The 24,781-nt window shown below is 43.6% G+C and overlaps 1 protein-coding gene across 5 annotated transcripts in view; it reads left to right on the top strand.

The window, feature by feature from the left end:
- The window catches only part of LOC138472418 (uncharacterized), a 1,989,442-nt gene that overhangs the window by 199,594 nt on the left and 1,765,067 nt on the right, over positions 1-24,781 (top strand). For 3 of the 5 annotated variants that reach the window (XM_069610563.1, XM_069610562.1, XM_069610568.1), the window contains exons 4-5: positions 3,498-3,545; positions 3,639-3,740. The exons of 1 other annotated variant lie outside the window; for it this stretch is intronic. In XM_069610563.1, coding sequence (XP_069466664.1) covers positions 3,498-3,545; positions 3,639-3,740 — 150 coding nt within the window. The remainder of the gene's footprint in view (positions 1-3,497; positions 3,546-3,638; positions 3,741-24,781) is intronic. One more of the 5 variants, XM_069610564.1, reaches the window with a different exon arrangement.

Below are 24,781 nucleotides of genomic sequence, written 5' to 3' on the forward strand. Positions count from 1 at the left end.
CCATACACCCAAATCATTTGTTGCAATCCCTCACAGAAACAAAGAGAACCCTCCCCCACACACAACCATCCATCAGAAGTCAACAACCAATGCGAGGATGGCAAGCGAATAAAACATACAGTGCGTTTTACTGCTAATAAACATGAATGCATCATAACAAAAGTGGACCAGTCCAGAGCCGACCCTACATGTCAAACTAACCAAAAAAAAGGGAAGGAAAAAAAACTGTCAATATTTAATAGCGGCCAAATTAAACATGGAATCGCTGATCAGAGAATGCATATATTGAACCCAAAGAACAAATAAACGGTTTAATTAGAATACCTGTCAAAAGCATGCTGTTCCATACAATCACTGATTCCCACAACCAAACCTTTTGCAGTCTACCAGACAAGGGTCAGCTCCAGACTAGTCCATCAGAATAATCAAGCAATCACAGAAGAAAACAATAGGCCTGTGTGACCATTCTCTTAATTCGGTACAGTCCCCAGACAGTCAACCCCATACGCAAAGTTCCAAGAACATTAAAATCAAGCTTATTATCCGCCCGGCTCCTTAACTGCTTCAATTGACATAATGGCACAATCCTTACATTGTGACCCGTGCTACTACAGGTAGGCTGATCTTCAGGTATACAGGGCTGAACCAATGAATTCCGGGGCACGTAATAGATCTTCCCAAGTCATCAGGAGCAATCTACATATCAGATTTAGTGGCACTCTAAGGATACCTACATACACTTTCAACCCCTACTGAACTGGACTCAAATATCAGATACTAAACGTCACATCAGTTACAGTGAGGGATATAGTAGAAGTTGGGACAGGTGATCATTGAATCAGTAAACCAGTCAATAAAATAAAACGTTCTGTCACATGGTGTTCCCGGATGAAATGAATATTAATCACCATTTGACAGTTAGTGCTGTAGTCAAGATGTCTATACAATTATTAAAGCCTCTATTGTGGTACCCAGTAGATGAGCTTGTAACATGCAAACCTAGTCAGATTTTCTAGCCAACAATATGGTGCACGCTAAGAATTGTAGGTATATAGGATACAAAATACCTTCATCAAAAGTGCAGATAGCAAGTTGAGCATTCTGTATCAATCTCGCACACTGTTACATCGAGGACGGACCCTCATCACAGTTATTCACTGAAATCCCTCACTTACAATCCACTTCCATCGTATTTCCAAGAAGAGTGCAGGCTGTATAAGCTTAAGGGTTCGTAATGACATAAACTGGAAATTATTATAAGTATCAACAGCAGTCTACATAGTCAATTGTCCATCAATGCAGAAAAGCCAACAATGAAGCCTAACCCCAAAACCCTTTAGAGCAAGCTACAGATCAATATACTGCACATTAGCACCTGAACCAACCAGTCCCGGGCCATCTGGAATCATGCACTGCAATAGCACACTCCAGAGGGGCAACCGTAGAACCAATCTGGGTGCATGCCGGTTTTCAGAATTTCCAATGTTGGCTCTTTGGCAGGCCAGTCAGAAGGTGAATGTCCTTCCACATCTCCATTTGCATCCTACTGTATGATGTGGCAGAGCCCCTGCAGATCCCTACAAACTGTCCAGACGCCAGGATACCTTGCTATATTCACAGAGCAGATAAAGTGCCGGCGTGAAGAGGGGAGAGCAGGGAATGTTGACAAAACACGCAGATCAAGAAATAAGCCAGTAACATTCATAAACAAAGCACAAAGGAGGCAGGCAAGCATTCCTTGTGTAATCGTTCCAACAGCTTCTTAATATGTGCACATAGCACTCGCAACTCTCTAACACCCAAATCAGTTCATCCTGCTGAGATTACATGAGACTTTCTTTGCCCCATTTCACTCTAAGGGCTGTTTCCTCACAGAGTTGGGCCTCCCGCACTGCCCCTCTGCCAGCACTGGATAGCCAGGCTTGCTTTATCCTGCTTGCTTTGGCATCCTAATTATAAGTGACCATTGCTCCTGTTTTCCAGTCAGGCCTTTTCATAATGTTCCTTCTCTGTAGGTTAGCAGGAGATAACCAGTCATGTATTGGGTTTGCAGGAGATAGCCAGTCATGTATTTGCCCTTCCCCGCTACCGTTTGCCCTGCTCCTGTGGCAATACCTTGTACATGCTGGTGGAATCTGGCATATCTGACCGACTATACTTATTTATAAGGCTGATCAGTAGCGCCATATTTATGCCACATATTTATGAGATACCCAGAATACACAGCAGCCATGCCGCAAGCAACTGTTAATAAAGAAGGGCTGCACACACTTCTGCCACTCTCACTCCCATCTCCACACAATGAGAGATGTGACTGGAAGAGCCATCAGTGCACGACGAGTGTTACCTTACAAGCTGCAAGGGGCTCTGGAGGCTCCGGACCGATGCCATGCGAGCAGGAAACACCACTTTAATGAAGTAATTCAAGGACCAGGAAAATATGCCTCTATTTGTGTAAGGACTATAATTGCATCAGAATAACTGCACCACAGAATATGATCAGAATTCCAGGGTCTTTGATTACTATCCACATTACATTGTCCTGTGAGCTGTGACCGTATTTACTCAAAGCAAGCCTTACAGCTAAAAGGCATATAACCATTAATTTGTACTCTCTAAAAAAAGGAAAATGTGCCCAACAGAACGGGAAACCATGAACATATAGGAGTCTCCCCCATGCTTCTACCGACAAGGTTTCACTGAAATCTTTTTTTTTTAATCGGTGACCAGCAGAGCAGTGGCATAGGTAGGAGCTGTTCAACAGGCAGGCACTATATGCACATTTCCGCAGATTATAATAATTTTTCATGGCTGAATATAAAGGATGAAATTTGGGTCGGAGCACAATATTAGCTGGGGCAAGCTCCAAAAGAGTTTGGCAAATGTAGCTTACCGGAAGGGAAGTGGTAGAACCAACCTGTCCGGCCGAAGCCTGGACGGGCCCAGGCGGGCTTAACTTAGGCGCAACTTCGGCGCGACGTAGTACCACACACAGATTACGAACGGGAACTGGTATGCATGGAGTGTAACTATTTTGCCCTCAAAATAAGCATGCAACACATCTGCACATACACACACACACACATTCACAAACATATTTTCCAGTACTGTTTAAAGGCCTAAATTCTACCATGACACAAGCCTTTTTGATAACCAATGGGATAGCCACTTATGTAACTGACAATGGCCTCACTCTCTGCAAAGCATGCCTAGATTACTCCCAAGCCTGAATCCTAAATGACCACAGCTGAGGAGATGGCGTCTCTGGGCAGTGGTGAGGAGACATTCAAGACAAATGTGTAAGAAGTATTGACAGGAGTGTTTGGAGATATTGGTGCTTTTGTAAGCAAAACTTGTGCACTGTGCCAAGTGGGGCTTACATTTTGTTGTTGAATATCTTTCCTGGAGAAAATATATTAGTTAGCATAGCCTTAAAATGCATAATTTGTAAAAGGTACTTCAAGCAAATGTATTCATGTATACATTTTTTCCCCTAGGGTCTGCAAATTCTACTTCTACTGCTAGCTCAACATTTGAAAAATATAGTAAGCTCCTTTCATATTTTGTCTTACAATACAAACATGGGTATGTATGTAATGCCATAAATGATCATGTTTCTGTCAAATTTTTTATTATAGGCGCCTTCAGTAGATTTGATCCATTAAGAAAATCCCTCGTAAAAACAAGACTTACAAACAATTTCAGTGGCACAGAATCACTTACATTACAGGAAATTCCAGGTATTGTTTGCAATATATTACGTTTCATAAATTGCTTATCATATGAAAGGTAAGTGTTGTTTAGGTTCAACCTTGAGTTATACTCTAAAGTACTATGCTCACAAAACTTCAATACTTGAGGCTAAGATAAAAATAACTCTTACAAAAAAATCTCTTTTTGAAGAATTACTTATCTTCAATAGTTGTAAAAGGCATCCGGGAACATTTCTGAGATGTATCCCAATCCCAATCCAGGAACCTCTTTAGCCATATCTCAGATGGCCAATCAGTACACAAGTGCATGCTATTTTGTAATTATTGGCTGGAAGAGTTGCCTCCATTTCAAAATGAATGTGTCTACCTCATATAAGATTAATGTTTTGACCAATTATACTCTTTAGAGACTAGCATGGTTTGAGGCACTTGTCTGCATATTTTATTTGTGTGGTATATGATTTTGGTGTGAGTCCAAGTAGCAGATGGATCTTTGCTATGGCTGTATGCTCCATGAAATGGTGGCTTGGTAGAGCACTCAGCAACCTCTGGAGCCAGAACTGAACCCTGGAAAAAAGCTAGTCAGATATGTGAAATTCCACAAAATGACCAGCAGTCATATGATCTAGACAGCACCCAACATCTTGCAACTAATACAGTTTTGATCAGAAGTAAAGGGTCAGTGTGTCTTGAAGACAGGTTGGAGTTGGGTGACATTGATGATGGTAAACACCTATGAGACTATCACCCCCTTTCTACCACGCAAAGAAGTATGTCGGGTATCATGATTCAAATCGTGAAACAGAGCCTGTAACATAGGATCATAGTTGCTTTCCCTCGGCATAATTTTGAACATGCCTGTCTTTTCGTGGCCGAGAAGGAGAACTTTACTTTGCTCCTTACACTTTCTGCTTTCCAGCAAGCCCTCCCACTAGTCTCTATCCCCTGATTTAAATGCATTTACCACAGTATACCAATGATTTGGTGCACTATTCCCATCCAGCACAAACCAGCGACAGTCTGTTGAGAAATGTGTTGAGTCAGTACCTGATCATCAAGTCTTCATATCTGCTTTTGTCAGATTTAGGCATGTATTATTACGTTCACAATTATGATCCGCATTCTGTATCCACTTACATCAATTTCTTTAGTGGGAAAAGCAGTGCAAGACAATTTGGCCCTCATTAGGAGCTTGGCGATGATGCCAAACTCGGGCAATCATTCACTTCTCTCCTATTTTCTTTTTTCCCAACAGTTTATCTTTTTGAAGGTATTGTTTTTTAAAGTCTCCTGTCATTCTTTTGTGGTTGGTCTGGGTCTTGACTTTGCCATTGCTGTAGAGAGCACGCTGAGCTTGATTTAGGTGGTCCTCCTACCACCTGAACATGTTGGTTCCGGGCTTGCTTCTCAAGTCTTGTCATGCTTGGGTGGCATTCCTCCAGATCTCAATGGTTCCGGGAACCTTTAGGCATGTGCCCCGGAATACTGGCAAGTGACTCTGACACAGATATTGGCATCACAGTTTGAACAGGTTCTTCCCATGAAGAACCCCTCCACTTTTTTCTCTCTCCTGTCCACTTTTTCCTCTGTATCCCTTCTTCATTTCTTTTGCAAAACCTATTGCACCTTTGTCACGTCCCCTCCTAACCGCTGTCCCCACTGCTGGGTGACTCTAGCTTGCCACCTCTCTGAATTCTGGCCTTCTTTTCCTGGTCTATTGCTGTGGTTAGGCTTAGTCTTTCTTGAGCTAATTCTGACTTTTCTCTGTGCCATTTCTATATTTCTCCCTGGGTCACTCTGCCTTACGCCACTTCCTTCTTTTGTTCTCTTTCCCTCCTGCAGTGTTCAACCTTTTTTAAATTTATTTTGTATTGTATTTAGTCATAAATTGCGACTTTTCACATGAAGATACAATATAAACAATACAGTTATAAAATTAAACTCTTTTAACAATTTCTTGATTTCCATTGTCAGTAATACTTCATGGCCTAACACCATTCTTTCCCAGTAGGAAGGCATTGTTAGCCACCAGACCTTATCAACAAATCTTGTAAGTTTCATGACTCTAAGATCCCAAGTACCAACACAGTAGGATATGTCTGTGAATCAGTTCCACCACAAAGACGGCATATATTGTCCCTATACTCTTCCTTTTACATAATATGTAGGATTTCTCTCGTCAGTAACAGATTGAGACAAAATATCAAGAAGTCTGATCTCCCCTGAGGATCCGGAAATTGCCTTAGATACATGGGCCGCAAGGCCCTCGGTTTGTCCAAACATGACAATGGGCCTCATTACAAGTATGGAGGCAGCCATGCCGTTAATAAGGGCATGGCTGCCTCCATACCGGGTCCCAGTACTGGGTTTCTTCAATGAGGAATAACCGGGTCATTCCGACTTTGGAGGACCCGGTAATTCCTCCTTGAAGGAACCCATCCCCATTCCCAATTGAGCCCCCATAGGGCTCAATGGAAATGGTAAGGGAGCTAATATCGGGCCTGTTAATAACGGCCCGTTATTAGCTCCCTGTTCCCTTCACGGGACCCACTAAGGACGCCTGGTTTTACCAGGCGTCCTTACCGGGTCCCGCAAAGGGAACCTCGTAATAGGGCGTCCCGTAATGAAGGGTGCCGGTCCCGTACCTGCACCCTTCATTGCAGGAGAGCCTATGTTATAATGAGGCCCAATGACTGCAATAAAGACGATCTACGCATCAATGTTATATTGTTAATTCAATCCACCCTTTTCAAGCACTCTTTCACATTCATGGGGTTTAGGATGAGATCAGTTTCCGAGCGGTCACATCCCCTTAGAATTTCTAACACTTGTGCTTTCAAATTAATTAGGTAACTATTAGTGTTTTCCCCCAGCACATATCCAAGATCTTTGTACAATGAGCTCTTAGGTGGAGCCAAGATCAGCCTGTATAATGAAACTAACCTCCACTCCATCAGAGATCTCATTGACTCAAGGCCTAATTCATACCTCACACTGGCAATTGGCACACATTTAGGCATTCCCAATCAATTAACCTAGACACTGGATTTGCGTCTAGTCCATATAGCAAAGATGGAGTGCCTTAACAAAATAGATATTTATGACTGGTGTTGACGAGAATTTACAGTACGAATTCAAGATTTCTTTCATTTGCGAGCCTAGTTGTAATATTTTCCCCTCCAGAATTGTTGTTAAATATGCCTTGGTGGGGTAAGACTGCAATTTGAAGCCCAAGTATATGACTTCGTATATGACTTCGTCAGCAACTGGAATAACTTCTCCTAAGCGCCATACAAATGAATGCACTATCTTTACTGGACGCTTAGATTTCATAATTTTAGACTTTTGTGACTTTGTCTTTAGTTCATTTAGTTCATTCAGCCTTGCATAGTCTTCTATAGACCCCAGCAGACATTGGTGACTTCTTGTGGTGTAGTCTAGAAGCACAATATCGTCTGTGTAGGCAATCTAATGAATCCTCCCATTCCCCATTCTAGGACTTGCCAACACAGACCCTTCCAAGCTCTTAGCTAGATCGGACAAGTAAAGGTTGAAAAGGAAGGGTGCAATTAAGCAACCCTGCCTTACCCCCCTTTCCGTCTTGGTAGCACCAGATAACATGCCCTTTCTATCAAGCCTAACCTGTAGGTGAAAGTTCTTATGCAGATCCACTATGATCACTAATAAAGACTCTGGCAGCCCCCAGCTCTTCAACTTGCCCCAAAAACGCTCTCTATTTATCGTGTCAAAAGCCTGGGATAAATCAGTCGAGGCCTGTATAGCAGGGTCTTCTCTTTTGAAAAGACCCACTGCACACAATGCTCATTAAAATACCTTTCAAGGATGTTGAAAGACCCCTTTAAAAGCCAATTTGATGTTTTGATAAGATTCCCGATGTCTCCGCTCATGTTTCAAGTTCTTTCAATATAACACCCGTAAAACCTTTACTATCTGCGTCCAAGAGTGAGATTGGGCGGTAAGTCACTGGATCCACTTGACCTCCCTTTTCATAGACTCGGATAATAATGGATCTCCTCCATGAGTCGGGAAGATGTCTCGTCCTCGCTTCCTCCTTGAATAGTACTGATAGCAAACGAGACCACAGGCTAGAATCAGATTTTAATATATGATCAGATAACCCATTAGGCCCTGCGGCCCAAGAGAATGATGGTTTTTTAATCAGATCTTCTATTCCCTCATGTGTGATGTTCAACTTCCATTTTACTCCCTTTGGGGATTCATACATTTGATCCGGCATATTCCCATATAGCTTTATCAGGTACTCATGCCACATATCTTCCTGTATGATACCACCTTGGAGATTACTCTGGGATACGTTGGTTGAATTAATCAGTGGGCAAAAGTTTCTCGAATTGGTCTGACCTGCAACCCTTAATATCATTTCAACATCCCATTGCAGGGGTAAATATTTATTAGATCTAGACCAGTTTCTATACTAATTTCTCAGTGTTTTCAGTTCTCTCAAAAACACATCTTCTGCCAGATGCTTACACTTTAAAGCACGCACTGCTCTTCTCAGTTTTCGTTTTATTTTCCGGGTTCTGTCAGCAAATATATGTTTGTATTGGCATGTTAGTTGTTTTCCCACTATTTCAGGAGTATTCAGATACCATAAAAACTTTACAAAATTCTTTGGACTACAGATTGCTGCTAATTTACTATCGCACCTTATACTTACGATATTATGCAACTAATTAATAAGGTCACATCAGCCCCTTCTAAATTTCACAGCTCTATTTCTCCCATTATTTATTTCTAATTCCTCCCTAAATTATTCTTCACACTTTACAATTTGGTGGGCAAATGTCCCTTCCAGCATTTCATGATCACTTGAGACCCCCTGTTTAACGTGGAAATGGCTACATTTCTCAAACAAGTCCTTGGACAAGAAGAGGTAATCAATAGTTGGACACCTCTCATCCCTCTTCCTCGTTGATGAAGGGGGAAGGTCCCCCTCGATGTTCCCTTTAGCCATCAATAAATTCCTCTTCATGAGAAAACAATACCAGCTCTTTCCATTTGCAGATGGTTCTCTAAAATACTTAGCCCCCGGAACACTGGTTCATATACATTAGGAATTCATATCTCCCATTAAGATAATACTAGTAGAGGAATATTGTACCTCAATTCTAAGGGGCAGATCTGAGACCGACTGCTGAAAATTCAAGAGGGAGGAACAGGAAGGGTTCCAATAGTTATTGATCACTAACCATAGATTTTTCACTCCTAATGACAGTTTTTACAGCCAGAATTCCTGGTGTTTTATTACAAAAAAGTACTGAATTCTTGAAAACTGAATTTCGACATGCAATCAAGAGTCCTCCCGATGATCACTCCTCTCCCGTGCCTGTAGCAAACTACTCAAATACTGAGAACTTCTCCACCTTAAAACTTATCTTTAACCATCTCTCTTTGTAGACAATTAGGTCAAACTGTTTGAATATGTATTCCTTAGTTACCATGTTTTGAAAGGAACTGGAACCCTTCGTAATCCAGCCGATCACTATCACTTCTTGTTTTACTAAAGGTACCTTCCGTTTCAAAGGTACTTTTTCTCCTTCAAATTGAGCTGCTATCATGCAACAATTCAGAGGAAACCACAAAGCCCTTCCTTAACAATTCATCACTTGCTGCTAAAATGGCACTTACTCCCAACCTTGCCTTTATTTCCATTTTCATTATATCAGTGCATTTAGCATGTGGACACCGGATATACTCAATACTACAGTTGACAAATAGAACAGGTCTGGTACTCCTTTGAAGATCGATAGTAACTTACTACGATTGAGCGGCCTTGACCTCTGCCTAGTCACATCCACACGTGTCATCCAAACCGTTGGTACAGCAAATGATAAAGTACCCTGTGATCTCTTCTTTTGAAGGTTATTTTCCTGTCCCTTCTGTTCACCAAGGCATTTACAGGTCTTTGTACCTTACCTCCCAGATGTCCCCGGGCACAGTTCAAAGTATGATTCCTTACTCCTATCATCCTCTGTTTGAGTATGGATAACTCTACAATTTTTCTTCAGCACTTCCTGACTTAATTTATCGTTTGCCTTGTCAACAGCACTGTTAATACCTGTTTGCTCGTTTTCTTGAGCACATTTTGTATCACAGGGCTTACTGAGAACCAAGTTAACATCTCTCAAGACCTTGGAATTAGCTTTCCCATGCAAGAAAATGAGCACCAGCCTTTTCAGGTTCCTCTTGTTTTTCGGTTTGAATCCCCACTGTGATTGCCATTAGTTGCGTATATTTATCCATACCACTTTCCACTGCCATCTTTAGACCGAGTCTTTTTGCTCCCCCGGGTCTCATCATTCGAAGTTTCTCTATTCTACTTCCAGGTGCTTGGTCCTTGTTGAAGAATCTTTCACTCTAACGTGTGGCAGCTTTAGCTTCCAAACAAATTGTGTTGTCTCAGACTTACGAGTCTTTTTCCTTCTTTGATGTTTTGTTTTCTATACCTGCTGGGTTTTTTCAATGTATTCCATTATTTGCACTCCCTGCTTTTCTCAGTGTCTTCTTTGTTTTACCATTAGACTTACTGCTTGTCTCCATAAGTTCATGCATTAGCTGATTATTCCCTGAACTGGGTAGTGCTATTCTCTGCTTTTGCAGGTATTCAACCTCTGATATCTCCGCCAAACTCACAAATTCCTGCATAATTGACTCAGAGATGGGTGTGCTATCCAAAAATGTCTCTATTCCTGTCTGGGCTGCGTTATCCACCCCAGATCCTCATTTATTCTGATGATAACAGTGCATCTCTTGCCTCATATCTTTCAGATTCTCATTCAATATTGTCGATTCCATGTTTGCACCCTCCCAATTTACTTGCATGGCAGTCAGCAATTCTGAGTGTCTCTTTGTGTCCGATTTTAAGTTTGTCAAGACATCTTCTCTAAGTGAGTTTATTTCAGTTTTTAATCCCACTAGGGTGCTTTCATTTTCATGCATATCTATAGTCGGTTCCACCAGTATTCCTGTGTGCTGATGCACTTTGCCTCTCAATATTTCAAAAGCTTTCACTAGTGAGGTAAGTACGAAATTGAGTGCAGAGAGAGTGGGAGCACTGTCGACATTAGAGCACCCCTTCATGGTCCCTTGAAGGCCATGGATCGATTTTATGTCCTTCTGTTGCTCTTCTTTGGACTTTGGTCAATATCTGTTAAGTCCGTCTCTGAGACTGTGATCGCATTCAACTAAAAAAACATTTCCTGAGGCGTTTGTGAGGTAACTTTCCTTCCTACGCCTGTATTCCATGGATTGGGGGTAGATATATGATCGCAAACGAATCCACGACTTTGCACCAATAGATCCATTGATTCACTTGTTTCCATCTAGGCAACGCCAGTCAGGCTCTGACTTTTCCGAATTGGAAGAAAGTTGGATATGCTTTGTTTTTTAAAGGTGTCACAGTCAGTGCATATTCTGATTGTATCGCCTGTGCTTCCATCGAGGTGAAATGGTTCGGTGTAGAAATAGCCATGGTTTCTCATTCCACCGGTACATTTATGCACAAAGATGAGGGAGCCTGATATCATAAATTAATTTTCCTTGCAATGTTAATCCTAGCGACGGAGAACATAATGCAGACTTGAAATGAGATTTCAGATGGTACTTCAATCTACTCCCCTTCGGGTTCCTCGAATTCCGGCACTCCCAAATCGTCGCCTAAAAATGCACTTTGCAAGTTGTATAGGTGGGCCATATTTAAACTCAGAGAAATTAGAGATTGTAATCAGAGGACGCCGTTAAGGTGCCCGTTGCTACACGTGAGGCTGCTATCAAGAAATATTCTTCTTCTGGTTTTGTCTCGTCACTGTAGATTGACAAAGACACCCAACACATAATTCGAGGATTTCAATGTGGCATTTCAATGTGGCAAAAGACAGTCGCAACCACGGATATGCTATTGGAGTCTGTACACCTTTTACTCTTTGCTACACACCAAAACTTCCACCTCGCCAAGGAGATTAACCTGTGATGGCGTAAATCCGAGCCTGAGCCCTTGTTTTTTTTTCTTTCTTGCTTTTTTACTTTATTAAGTGCATATGGTAAAATTAACCTTTTGCTCTACATTAAAAACCATAAAAAGGATAAAACAGAATATAAGCAGATGATATGTCTCATACTCCATATCATACATAAGTTAGAGACATGGACACTGGGTCAAGATATATCGAGCTGTCTCAATTTCTTCACCATTAATCCTACAGGTTCTAAGGTCACAGGGTATTCCCGTCCAAGCCCCAGTGAAAGACAACACTGGCAGGATATCGAACCTGAGATATAGAATAAATTGCACCAGTCAAGGAAAACAATATTTAATCAAGTAGCTGCGTGGGCGACTCCCAAGTAAACCTTGATGGGTATATTGAACGTATCTGGGACGTAAAGCCAATGTATCAGTATTTTGGCCAGATGATAATCATTGAGGAAGGAACAGTATTTAGACCAATGTCCGAGAAGTGGTTCATAACTGTTTTTTTCAAACCCATGAAACAAAATGCTCCGGGATACACTCCGTGCATGCCTGACAGAGTGATTCAAAAGATTAGCCTCGCTATTTACCTCAAGCGTAATTTTTGCCCAGAGTCTATAGACTGCAAGTTTCCATAGTGAGGTCAAAGACTGCAAGCCAGGCTCCAACCTGACGGCCTGCACAGGTACTGAGCAAGGCAAGCCCAGCAGAGAACGCAGAATCTTCACCTCAAGTCATTCCAACCATCGAACAGAGGTCTCTGGCAATACCTCCAGTAAGTACATAATAGCCGGAACAACCAATCCGAACGGGAGAGAACAAAATGACATACCCGTGACAGGAGTTAATAAGCATAAACGCTTGCACCCTCGCCAAGGAGACGATCAAACCCTAATTCCAACGAGGGACGAACGCGCGTGCAAACAGGGAAAAGAGACAGGGGACGGGTTTGGTGGATACACCAACAAGTCCCCAGAAAAACTCAACTTCAACGCCAATTAGATGGCATTTTAACAACTCTAGGATCCAACCGAATTCAGTATCCAAGATCCAAAAAATACAAGGTGGTCAGGATGACAAGCAACAACCACAAACAAAAACCGACAAGGAGAAATGTTCAAATCTGCAGTCTACAAGTTCGATCAACCAGAACTTCAAGCTGAAAGAGATGGGAGTCGGACCAAGACCTATAATAAGCCAGGACAAAACGATCAGGGGTGACAGAATTACCCCCGGGGACCGTACTTCCACAAAAGCTACACAAACAACGGGATCTCAACTGAAAGGATCACCGCAAACAAAGGTCCAAACAACAAGAACACAAATGGAGGAAATACAACATGACGATGGAAACCAAGAGAAAGCTCCAACACAATAGAACATAAGCATTTCAAAACTAGGCACAAAATGTCACGTCTCAGCTAAATTGGAAGTTGCCTTGGCGATTGTCTGAGCGCTATCCGGCACGTAAACGTCTTGGAACCACAACTCCCACAACTCTTGCTGTTACAACCACGTGACGTACACGCATGACGTTGCTGTGTTTTCATTGGTTGGGAACTTCATTTAACTCCCATCTATCCGGAGATCGAGTGCTCCTAAACTGCTCTTAGTTACGAGCTCTGTTCCCGGATTCCTGTTTGACTTCCTGACTACCCGGCGCTTGAATCACGTTATTGTCCTTGTCTGTCTCCCGACGCCTGCCTCCCTCGATTGTTCCCCTTGGATTATATGAACCCGGCTTACCCATTATTGACCTCCTACTTCTGAATCCTCAAGTTTTGGTGACCCGATAACCCGAACATTTGCGAAAGGGAAATAGCGTGAGATTAACGCTCGCTTCCCTGATCATTTCAATTCTTTCCTGGTCCACACCTATTGCTTTGTCCATTTGTTTTGGACGCTCAGCTGTTTACACTGTGGATTGCTTTGAACCTTTTTTGGGACGCTCTGCTGTTTACATTTGGATTGCTTGGAACCTTAATTTGGGACGCTCTGCTGTTTACATTTGGATTGCTTGGAACCTTAATTTGGGACGCTCTGCTGTTTACATTTTGATTGCTTTTGAACTTAATTAAGACGCTCTGCTGCTTCCACCGTGGTGTTCCTAGGATACTGGCACACCTTCCCTTCACTCTTCATCCTCCTTGTTTTCTGCACTTCGATACCAGTAGGTTACTGGTATATCATTCCTACGGAGCAGGTAAGAGTGGGTAATTGTGGGCGGTGTCGGCTGTTTATTCTCCGGCACTACTTGGCTGCATTTCCTGAACAACTGTTTCATTCTTTGTTCCTCTAGCTCTGACGATTCTGCTCCGGCCTTTTCACTCAAGCCCCCGGCCTGCCAGGTGTATTGATCCCTGTAGGCTGAGCTCTTGGGAGGGAAGTCTTTGGCACATCACCTAAAGACCCCAGATTCCTTGAAAGAGAGGAACTTCCCTAGAAGAGTGGGGAAGGATTATCTGCAACGACCAGAAATCAACCTCTGGGTTGTGACAGATTTAGGAGCCTTACAATAACGCCTACTTTGTTATGGAGGCTGCATCAGACCCGATGGCAGCTCTCATGCAGGCTTTTTCCGCCTTGCGCACCGATATGGCCTCCGCCCATGCGACTTTACATCAACGCATGGATGTATTACAGAGCTTCGTGCAGCCATTACCCCATGATGAGGAATTCGGTGATGCCGCTGCAGCAGCACCTCCTCCTGTATCCCCTCCGGCTCCAGCTCCGGTTGTTCTTCCTGGGCCTTTTCCTTTGGCCCCACCCGAACGCTTTTTGGGGGATCCCAAGGCGTATCGGACTTTTGTGAATCAGTGTCGCCTCCACTTTCTTTGTCGTCCCTTGGCGTTTCCAGACGCTACTACTAAGGCGGCCTTCGTTCTCTCCCATCTCGGTGGCACCGCCGCAGCATGGGCTAACCCGTTGCTGGAAGCCAATGATCCGGCTCTTTATGACTTCGATATGTTAATTCATTCCATGAACAGTGTTTTTGATATGCGATACAAAGCACAAACTTCGGATTTGGAATTCTTGGCTATTAATCAAGGCAAAACGGATCTCCTGACCTACCTGGCTCGTTTTAACCAGCTGGCGGCTGAAACCACGTGGCCAGAACAGAAGAAAGCGGCTGTTTTCTACAAAGGTCTGTCGGATGATCTAAAAGATGCCTTATCAGTGGTGCCCGCCCTTCCACCAGGTTTTCCTGAGTTACTCGACCTGGTCCTTCAAGTCGATGCTCGGATTCGGCAAAGAAGGGGCGAACGTCGGTATCCTGATATTCGTACCTCTTCCCGAGCAGATGGCACTACTCCTGTTTCTCAAGGTGAAGCCGAACCCATGCAAATCGGGGCCATCAGGGGTCCATTGTCCAAGGCTGAAAGAGAGAAACGGGTGTTGAACAACCTATGCTTCTATTGTGGCCAGTCAGGACATTATATTCGTATATGTCCTAAAAGACCCGCCAAACCGGCGGGAAACGCCAGGACTCGTCCGTAAACCGGGCCTTCAGGATGAGTCAAATGTACCCAGGCTCGGATATGTGTTTTCCATCTTCACATGTGTATCTTACAATGTGTTTCAAGGCCCCTGGCATCAAACCATTTTCCAAACCTGTAATGATAGACTCCGGGGCTAGTGGGAATTATATGGATTCTGGCTTGGCCGAACGTTACAAACTACCCATAATTCCCAAAACACGACCCGAGGACATACATGCTGTAGACGGTTCCCGTTTGATATCCGGACAAGTCACGGAGCAAACGACTTCCCTACAAATGTCCACCTTACAAGGTCATTCGGAATCTATCACATTTGACCTTATAACGGCCCCCCAGTTCGGTATGATTCTGGGTCTATCTAGGCTGCAAACTCATAATCCCGTAATTGATTGGGTTGAACAAACCGTGCGGTTCTCATCCTCATTTTGCATACAGAAATGCCTTGGGTCTCACGAGGCAGCAGTCTTCTCTCCTTGCCTGGCCCTGGTGACTAGTATTCCTTCCATCAGTGCCTTATCCTCTATCCCGGGCCCTGTGCTTCCATCGGAATACCGAGAATACTCGGATGTGTTTGATAAAGGCTTGTCAGAAAAGCTGCCTCCACACCGAGAATACGACTGCCCCATCGATCTCATCCCTGGGGCAATCATTCCACACGGTCGTATCTATTCACTCACTCAAAAGGAAGAAGAACACCTGCGAGACTATGTGGACAATGCATTGCGCTTGGGACACATACGTCCATCCCGTTCACCAGCAGCCTCCCCGATTTTCTTTGTACCTAAAAAGGAAGGGGATTTACGCCCATGTGTGGATTATTGTGCTCTCAATAATGTCACGATCAAAAACCAGTATCCTCTACCACTTATCACGGAGCTCCTTGATAAAATGACCTCCTCTACCGTCTTCACCAAGTTGGATTTACGGGGAGCATACAACTTGGTGAGGATACGTAAGGGGGATGAATGGAAAACCGCATTTAAGACGAAGTTCGGGCTTTATGAATATTGTGTAATGCCCTTCGGGTTTTGCAATGCCCCAGCGACGTTCCAACACTTTGTTAATGATATTTTCAGGGACTTGTTGGATTGTTACGTCGTAATATATCTGGACGACATCCTGATATATTCAGAATCCTTACCACAACACATACAACATGTACGCTCTGTCCTGCTTCGTCTAAGGGAACACTCTCTCTTTGCTAAGCTGGAGAAGTGTGTGTTCCATGCATCGTCTGTAGAGTTCCTGGGTTTCCAAATATCCCAAAAGGGAGTGCTTATGTGCACCTCCAAGGTCCGGGCAGTACTGGATTGGCCTGTCCCGACTTCAGTAAAAACCCTTCAATCATTCTTGGGTTTCTCTAACTTCTACAGACGTTTCATCGCTACCTTTTCCGAGATAGTTGCGCCACTGACTCGGTTGACCAGTCCGAAGGTCCCTTTCCTTTGGGATGAACAAGCGCAGTCTGCATTTCACAAACTGAAGGAGGCTTTTACCACTGCCCCCGTCTTGCAACACCCTAACCCGGCCCTTCCATTTATCGTGGAAGCCGATGCCTCTGCAATTGCCGTGGGGGCCATCCTATCGCAGATTTGTCCGGCGACCCATCGACTACATCCGGTGGCTTTCCATTCCCGGAAACTAACGCCAGCCGAATGTAATTATACAATCATGGAGAGAGAATTACTGGCGATTAAGGTGGCATTCAATGAATGGAGACATCATCTGTTAGGTGCTAAGCATCCCATTACTGTGTACACGGATCATCGGAACCTCCAAGCATTGTCCCATGTGAAATGCACCAATGCTAGGCAAATACGGTGGCATTTTTTTTTTACCATGTTTGATTTCACGGTGACATATCGCCCCGGTCCGTTACATGGAAAGGCGGACGCCTTATCACGTATTGGTACGGATATGGAAACTATGAAACAGTCAACCCCCGTATTGTCCTCAGGGACTGTAGTGTGTGTTTGTTCGGTTTCTCCGTCCATCCTAGATGAGTTAAAGAGATGGGCCAAGGATCATGCTACTATACTTAAAGAGTTGGACGCCGAACTCATCACCGGTCTACCATATGTTAAAGGCCTACTATACCTGCCTGATAATCAAACCCGGAGAAAAGCCCTCGAATGGTCCCATGATCTCCCGTTGGCAGCTCACCCTGGTCGGGCTAAAACATATGACCTTCTCCACCGGTGGTGTTGGTGGCCTGGTATGAAAAAGGACACCGAAACATATGTCTCCAAGTGTGCCGTATGTACACAGTTCAAAAGACCACCAGGTAAACCCGTGGGTCTTCTAATGAACATGCCATTACCCCCGTATCCGTGGCATACGGTCACCCTTGATTTTGTGGTGGAACTCCCTTGTATTGGGGGGATGTCCACCATTCTTGTAGTTGTGGACGTTTTCACCAAAATGGCACGATTTATTCCCTGCTCAGGAATACCTACTGCTTCTATGTTCGCAAGTCTGTTTTTTGACCATGTGGTGCGTTTTTTTGGCCTTCCTACGGTTCTGATATCTGACCGGGGGTCTCAATTTACCTCTCGCTTCTGGCGCTCCCTTACTTCATCTTTGGGTATTGATGCCCGCTTGTCCTCGGCCTACCATCCTCAGACGGATGGCCAGACTGAACGTACCAATGGCACTATGGAACAGTTTCTTCGCTGTCTGTGTCTGCAACATCAGTCTAATTGGTTTTCGCTTCTAGGTGCAGCAGAATTTGCCTATAACAATTCTATCCATTCATCGATTGGCTGCTCTCCGTTTTATGCTTTATATGGTCTGCACCCAAGGACTCTGCCACCTGTCTTGCCTTCTTTAAAACAGTTTCCCGCAGCTAATGCTGTGAAGGATTCCTTGCTTGCCATCCGTAAATCTGTGTTATCTCATTTACAAGCTGCGCAATGTCGTACCAAAATGCAGGCTGACAAGCGACGCGCACCGGCTCCTTCGTATTCTTGTGGTGACCGTGTATGGCTCTCTTCAAAACATCTGGCCATTAAAGGTAAGAGGAAACTGTTGCCACGTTACCTGGGTCCTTATACGATTATACGATGCCTTAACCCTGTCACTGTTTGCCTAGAGATACCATCTCATTGGCGGGTGCACCCGGTGTTCCATGTCTCCTTGCTTCGCCCTTTTGTTCCTGGCACACGGTTGCCTGCTGTCCCCGCCCCGGTTACCGTCCATGGAGAGGACGAGTATGAGGTGCGTGCTATCATGGACACTCGCCTATGTCGTGGGGTCCGGTCTTACCTGATTGATTGGAAGGGGTACGGTCCGGAGGACAGGTCCTGGGAACCAGCCTCTAATTTGAACGCACCCCATTTGTTGCGTGCCTTTTGGTCTCAACGCTTGCGAAGACTCAGGAGGGAGCGCTCTTTGTGGAGGGGTACTGTCACGTCTCAGCTAAATTGGAAGTTGCCTTGGCGATTGTCTGAGCGCTATCCGGCACGTAAACGTCTTGGAACCACAACTCCCACAACTCTTGCTGTTACAACCACGTGACGTACACGCATGACGTTGCTGTGTTTTCATTGGTTGGGAACTTCATTTAACTCCCATCTATCCGGAGATCGAGTGCTCCTAAACTGCTCTTAGTTACGAGCTCTGTTCCCGGATTCCTGTTTGACTTCCTGACTACCCGGCGCTTGAATCACGTTATTGTCCTTGTCTGTCTCCCGACGCCTGCCTCCCTCGATTGTTCCCCTTGGATTATATGAACCCGGCTTACCCATTATTGACCTCCTACTTCTGAATCCTCAAGTTTTGGTGACCCGATAACCCGAACATTTGCGAAAGGGAAATAGCGTGAGATTAACGCTCGCTTCCCTGATCATTTCAATTCTTTCCTGGTCCACACCTATTGCTTTGTCCATTTGTTTTGGACGCTCAGCTGTTTACACTGTGGATTGCTTTGAACCTTTTTTGGGACGCTCTGCTGTTTACATTTGGATTGCTTGGAACCTTAATTTGGGACGCTCTGCTGTTTACATTTGGATTGCTTGGAACCTTAATTTGGGACGCTCTGCTGTTTACATTTTGATTGCTTTTGAACTTAATTAAGACGCTCTGCTGCTTCCACCGTGGTGTTCCTAGGATACTGGCACACCTTCCCTTCACTCTTCATCCTCCTTGTTTTCTGCACTTCGATACCAGTAGGTTACTGGTATATCATTCCTACGGAGCAGGTAAGAGTGGGTAATTGTGGGCGGTGTCGGCTGTTTATTCTCCGGCACTACTTGGCTGCATTTCCTGAACAACTGTTTCATTCTTTGTTCCTCTAGCTCTGACGATTCTGCTCCGGCCTTTTCACTCAAGCCCCCGGCCTGCCAGGTGTATTGATCCCTGTAGGCTGAGCTCTTGGGAGGGAAGTCTTTGGCACATCACCTAAAGACCCCAGATTCCTTGAAAGAGAGGAACTTCCCTAGAAGAGTGGGGAAGGATTATCTGCAACGACCAGAAATCAACCTCTGGGTTGTGACACAAAACCACTAAATTTGCCCACTACACAGAAGCCTAATAGAAGATTCAGTGAGATGATGTCAGAGGGGCAAAAAGAATCGCTGCAAAAAAAATGTTGTCTATAATGTCCACCATAACCATAGCTCTTGCACCATTCACTAAACTCTATGAGGCATTGAACGACACAGCAAAGGACCAAACATCGCTGATAGCTTTGATGCATACAAAACTAAATTATATGGAAGGCTATATCTTAGCCAAAGAATCAAACACACCGAAGATAAATGAACTCCCCTTAACGCATCAAGAGCTAGAGAATAAGAAACAAACGGGGGAAATATGCACACAGACAACTAGAGAGGTGAATCAGACCCCGTCAAGACCAGGACCAAACAACCCTCCAAAAAAGGTGACTGAGAAAAACCCCAAAAGAAAGGAACCAGAAAAACCTAGCGTTTTCACGTTTGGAATATTTCGTCACCAGAAGTCGGTCTTAGACAAACAACTTACTCCGACAAACAGGAAAACTACGAAGGAACAAAGAACAACAACAAAGCAAAAAGAAAAAAAAGAAACAGATAAGACCGTGGCACAGACCAAAAAAATGAATAACTGCAGTTAACCAGCAGATGACATAATAGACTCATCATATGATACAATGGAATGGAGTATCTATACAGTAGAAGAAGCAGACTCGGATCCCAACCCAACTCCTAGATACAAACGAAAAGCGGTCGCCTTAAATAGAACTAACCAAGGGCTGAAGCAGAGGAAAAAGAGGTGCATCAGGGACCAGGAACCGGACTCACAGCCACGGGGACAACTGAAGAACAAAGACTCAAACGAAAAGGCCGACAAAAGTGATAATGAAGAAGAAGCCCGTAGATCGGACAACCCTGACCGAAGGAAAAAAGGGGTTGTTAGATCGACAAGCAAACATCAGTGGAACAAGACGCCAGTAATCTCGGGAAAGAAAACAGGAATGCCCCAACTAGAGACTCGCCACTGAGATGTCAAAGATTATTAAAGGACGAAACTCCACCACCATCACCAAGAGGGAAGGAACGTAGTAAGAGTGCAGTCCCAAAAATAAAAAGCACCTGTATCTTCCAAATGGAACGGAAAAATCGGGGACATGACAATTTAATTTTGAACAGGAGAACCATCTTAAATATATTCGCCCAGATACCAAAAATACGTGACATTCAGAACCACGATTTATGGATGGTCGAACCATGCGATATGGGGAGGAAGGATAGATCCTACCTATACATTAGATCGCAAGTCATTTGAGATCTCCTATTGAAGGGATCTGAACAACTAAAAATCTTAGGATGTATCATGACGGAAATCGACCAACATCTGCCCAGGAATTGGAAACCAAAGATCACACTTAAGTAACTCGGCCCCAATTTTGGAGAGAGGTATGTGTTTAGAAAAAACACTAGGGGCAAGAGATCTTCACAATCTTCACTGGCTGAGAACCAAAGCAAACCGAGACATCCCATTGTGGCAAAGTGAAGACCAAACAAGCACAATCGACCATACGTTTGTATCGAAGGAATTGTTGGTTATGGTGAATAAAGTCGCAATAGAGAAAACTAAGCACAGCAACCATAATCTAGCACACGTAAGTTGGACTAACTATCAGAAACCTAAGCATTGGCATATGCACGATCTTGAAGTGAACGGGAGGGGCAATCGCCTCAAGCTGATAGAGAATTCTATTAAAAAGCTCACAAGTAATTACGCTGTAATGTCTAAAAAAAACTGGACCAGAGGGAAAACAGAACAAGATATCCTGAACTACACAACGCTTCTACAGCCATTCATGATAAAGTGCAAGAATAAATCTCTGAAACCTGATCATCAACACGCCTACAACCACAAAGTAGTTGTGAGAAGAAGGACACTGAGAAAAATAAAAAGAATGGCAATAACATCTGGTTTGCCAGAGAACAAGATGAGATGGTACACTGCCCAAAAGGAATACAAGTCCTGGATTCGACAAAAAGAGCCTACCTATACCAAATGCACTCTGAAAACATGAGGAAAACCCTCTGTAGGCGAAAGCCAAAGGATTTTTGGTCCCTTATAAATGGAGTAAGTACCACTGGGACGCACTCCACAACAGTGTAAGTGAAACAAGGTGGACATCTCACTTCGCAAAACTGTATGGCCCAATTCATAATGCTAAATGCCTGACCAAGCGTGGGACCACCAAAAAAAATGGAAAATATTTTGAGTGGGGTATCCCACATAGTGAGGAAGAGATCCTCTTAAAAATCAAGAAACTAAGTAATTCAAGGGCTCCGGGCCCAGATGGGATTGCGAACAGTGATTTAAAATGAAACCCTGAGCTGTGGTCATCTTTCATCAGTAAAATATTCAGGATTTGTAATCAGGAAAAAAAATGTCCCAGATTCATGGCGTACGGCTGTAGTTGTACCAATCTTTAAGCGAGGAGATAGAGTAGACCCAGCAAATTATCATCCTATCTCACTTTTGGACGTCATCGGGAAGATCTTTGGAGGGTTTGCACTGAAAGCTTTTCAAAACTGGCTAAAAGGGGAAAATAGATCTGACCCCTTTCAAACGGGCTTAGTTAAGAACGTAGGGACCATCCCGCCTGTACATACTAATGCTGAGCTTAATAAAAGCGAAGGTCATCAAAACAGGACAGCGAGTGCATATGGCTTTTACTGACCTGGTCCAAGCCTTTGACCAGGTCAATAGAGATCTGCTATGGGAAAAGCTGGAACACATAAACTGCCATGAGCAAATACTAGCTCCTATTAAAGCACTCTACCATAACACTTCAATGAAGGTGCAGCTAAGCCAAGCAGGCCTTCTGTCTGAAGGTATCAAAATATCAAGGGGTGTTAAACAGGGCTGCCCCCTAGCCCCAGCATTGTACAACACCTATATTATGGATTATGCAGACACGGAGGACACGGTGAGATGCTTTCCACCACAGATTGGAGGAGAAACGGTACTGCATCTACTCTACGCAGACGATATTATTCTATTAGATCTTACAGCTATAGGACTCCAGAGACAACAACACAGAATTGGTTCGTGGAGGGTCAAAAACTGGAAAATGTGAACACCTTTAAATATTTGGGAGTCACATTAAGTAACCACCCCACAGAGAAACCAATGCAGGATGTGCTTTGGTCAAAAATGAAAGCTTTGACCAGACAAGCGCAAATCATTGACAAAAAATATGGTAGATTTTCGCTTGTACCAGCAACAACCTTTTATACATCAAAAGTAGTCCCAGCAATACTATACGGAACTAAGGCTATTCCTAATCTACCGGAAGAACTGTGGATCAAATTGGAGAGCTACTTTTGGAGGCAAGTACTAGGGCTTTCAAAGAGTTTCCTATGCCATCTATTAGACGCGAATTGTGTCTTCCCTCTCTCAAAGTCACCAAAGAAAGAAACAAGCTGATGCTATATCGTAAAATCATACTAGACATCAAGCCAAAAGCATTGTATTTGGTGGGAAAAGAAATGGAAAAGGACAACATCCAAACACTGACAAAGTGGAAAAATCAAAACATCACCCTACTGAACGAGATCAATACCACAGCAGAACAGCTTCTAACAACCCCAGATAGTGTAACCAAAAAACCTTTTGAGCTAGATTGGATAATAACGGATGAGATTGTAAGTAACTACAGCTTGACTAAACAATTCCCTACCCAGCCAAGAAATTAAATGAGATCAGAAGCTACTTGGAAAAGTTCCCGAACAAAACTCGTAGAAGGGCTTTGCTGAGATTTTGCTTAAACCAATTTAAAACAAATGAAGTACTTTTTAAAAGAAAACAATCCATAACGGACAAGTGCAGATTTTGTAATAAAAAAGATTAAGTGGAAACAAGTAGACACCTGCTGTTGAGCTGCAACGGGATGGATCAAATAAGAAACACAGTGTTGGGAAAAACGATGGCAGCATTTACAACTCTAACAGAAGATATTTGGTGGAGGATCCTGTCAAACGGTGAAGACACTCGCTGTGTGATTGGGGTAACCTCCTTTTTTAAGAACATTAATTTGGACAAATACTGTAGATAAAAGAAGGAGGCCCATAGAAAAAAAAGTCTAAAAATAAACAGAGCGTTGCCCCCCGAGCCTTCGGGACCCCATTGGCTCTTGTGAACCAGAAGCCTTGACCATTTTATAGACCCACCGAGAGTTCAGAGATCTCGTCGAATGCTACTCATTGGACTTTGGGGGGGCTAACTATTGACTTTGATGAACTAAACAAACTGATATTTCTCTGTCGGTTAAACAAAGTTGGATCTCTTTTATTAGGGATGAAGGGATCTTTTAGGAATTAATCTGTTATGTTTTAATTTTTTGTAGAAATTGTTAATTCAAGTAAATCAAATTAAAAAAAAATAGCAGGAACAATAGATTGTTTGCATGCCATCAATTTAGCCTCAATCGATCCCTCACCCAATCTCTAGATAACACTCTTTAGGGCTAGCCATTTACACCATGCCTTGTAACATACAACCTCACCCGTATGTGATTGATCTTTAGTTGTCCGAACAGTCATACCCAGATACTTATATTCACCCACTTGTTCCAATGGTTGACCATCCATTTTCCAGACAATATTGGGAGCGCGGTGCGCCTGCTTCCCAATTGTAATGATTTTAGACTTAGAAATGTTCCCCTTAACATCGTGAGCATGCACATAGGCAGACAATGCCTCAAGAGAGCGTTGCAGACTGATGGACGCTTGATCAAAAATGACTGTCTCATCGGCATAGGTGAGGCAGTGTATATCTTTGCCACCAAATCTAGGGGGGAAGGTGTTTAAGAGACATACACATTATATAAAGCAGGAGCAAGCGTGCAGCCCTTCTTTAGGCCTTTGTTGTAAGACTAGAGGGCCCCAGAATGTCAGATTGAACTAGGGGAATCTGTACCTCAGTGTCTGAGTGCTGAGTGCAGCAGCTTTAAAAAATACAAAATAGAATCATCAATGCCCCAGTTCTCCAACTTAGACCAGAATACCCCCGTGACACACTGTCAAAAGCCGATCTGTAATCTACAAATCACAGATACA

This window comes from Ambystoma mexicanum, chromosome 8 (genome assembly GCF_040938575.1).
Source record: "Ambystoma mexicanum isolate Mex_15411 chromosome 8, UKY_AmexF1_1, whole genome shotgun sequence".
NCBI classification, from domain to species: Eukaryota; Metazoa; Chordata; class Amphibia; order Caudata; family Ambystomatidae; genus Ambystoma; species Ambystoma mexicanum.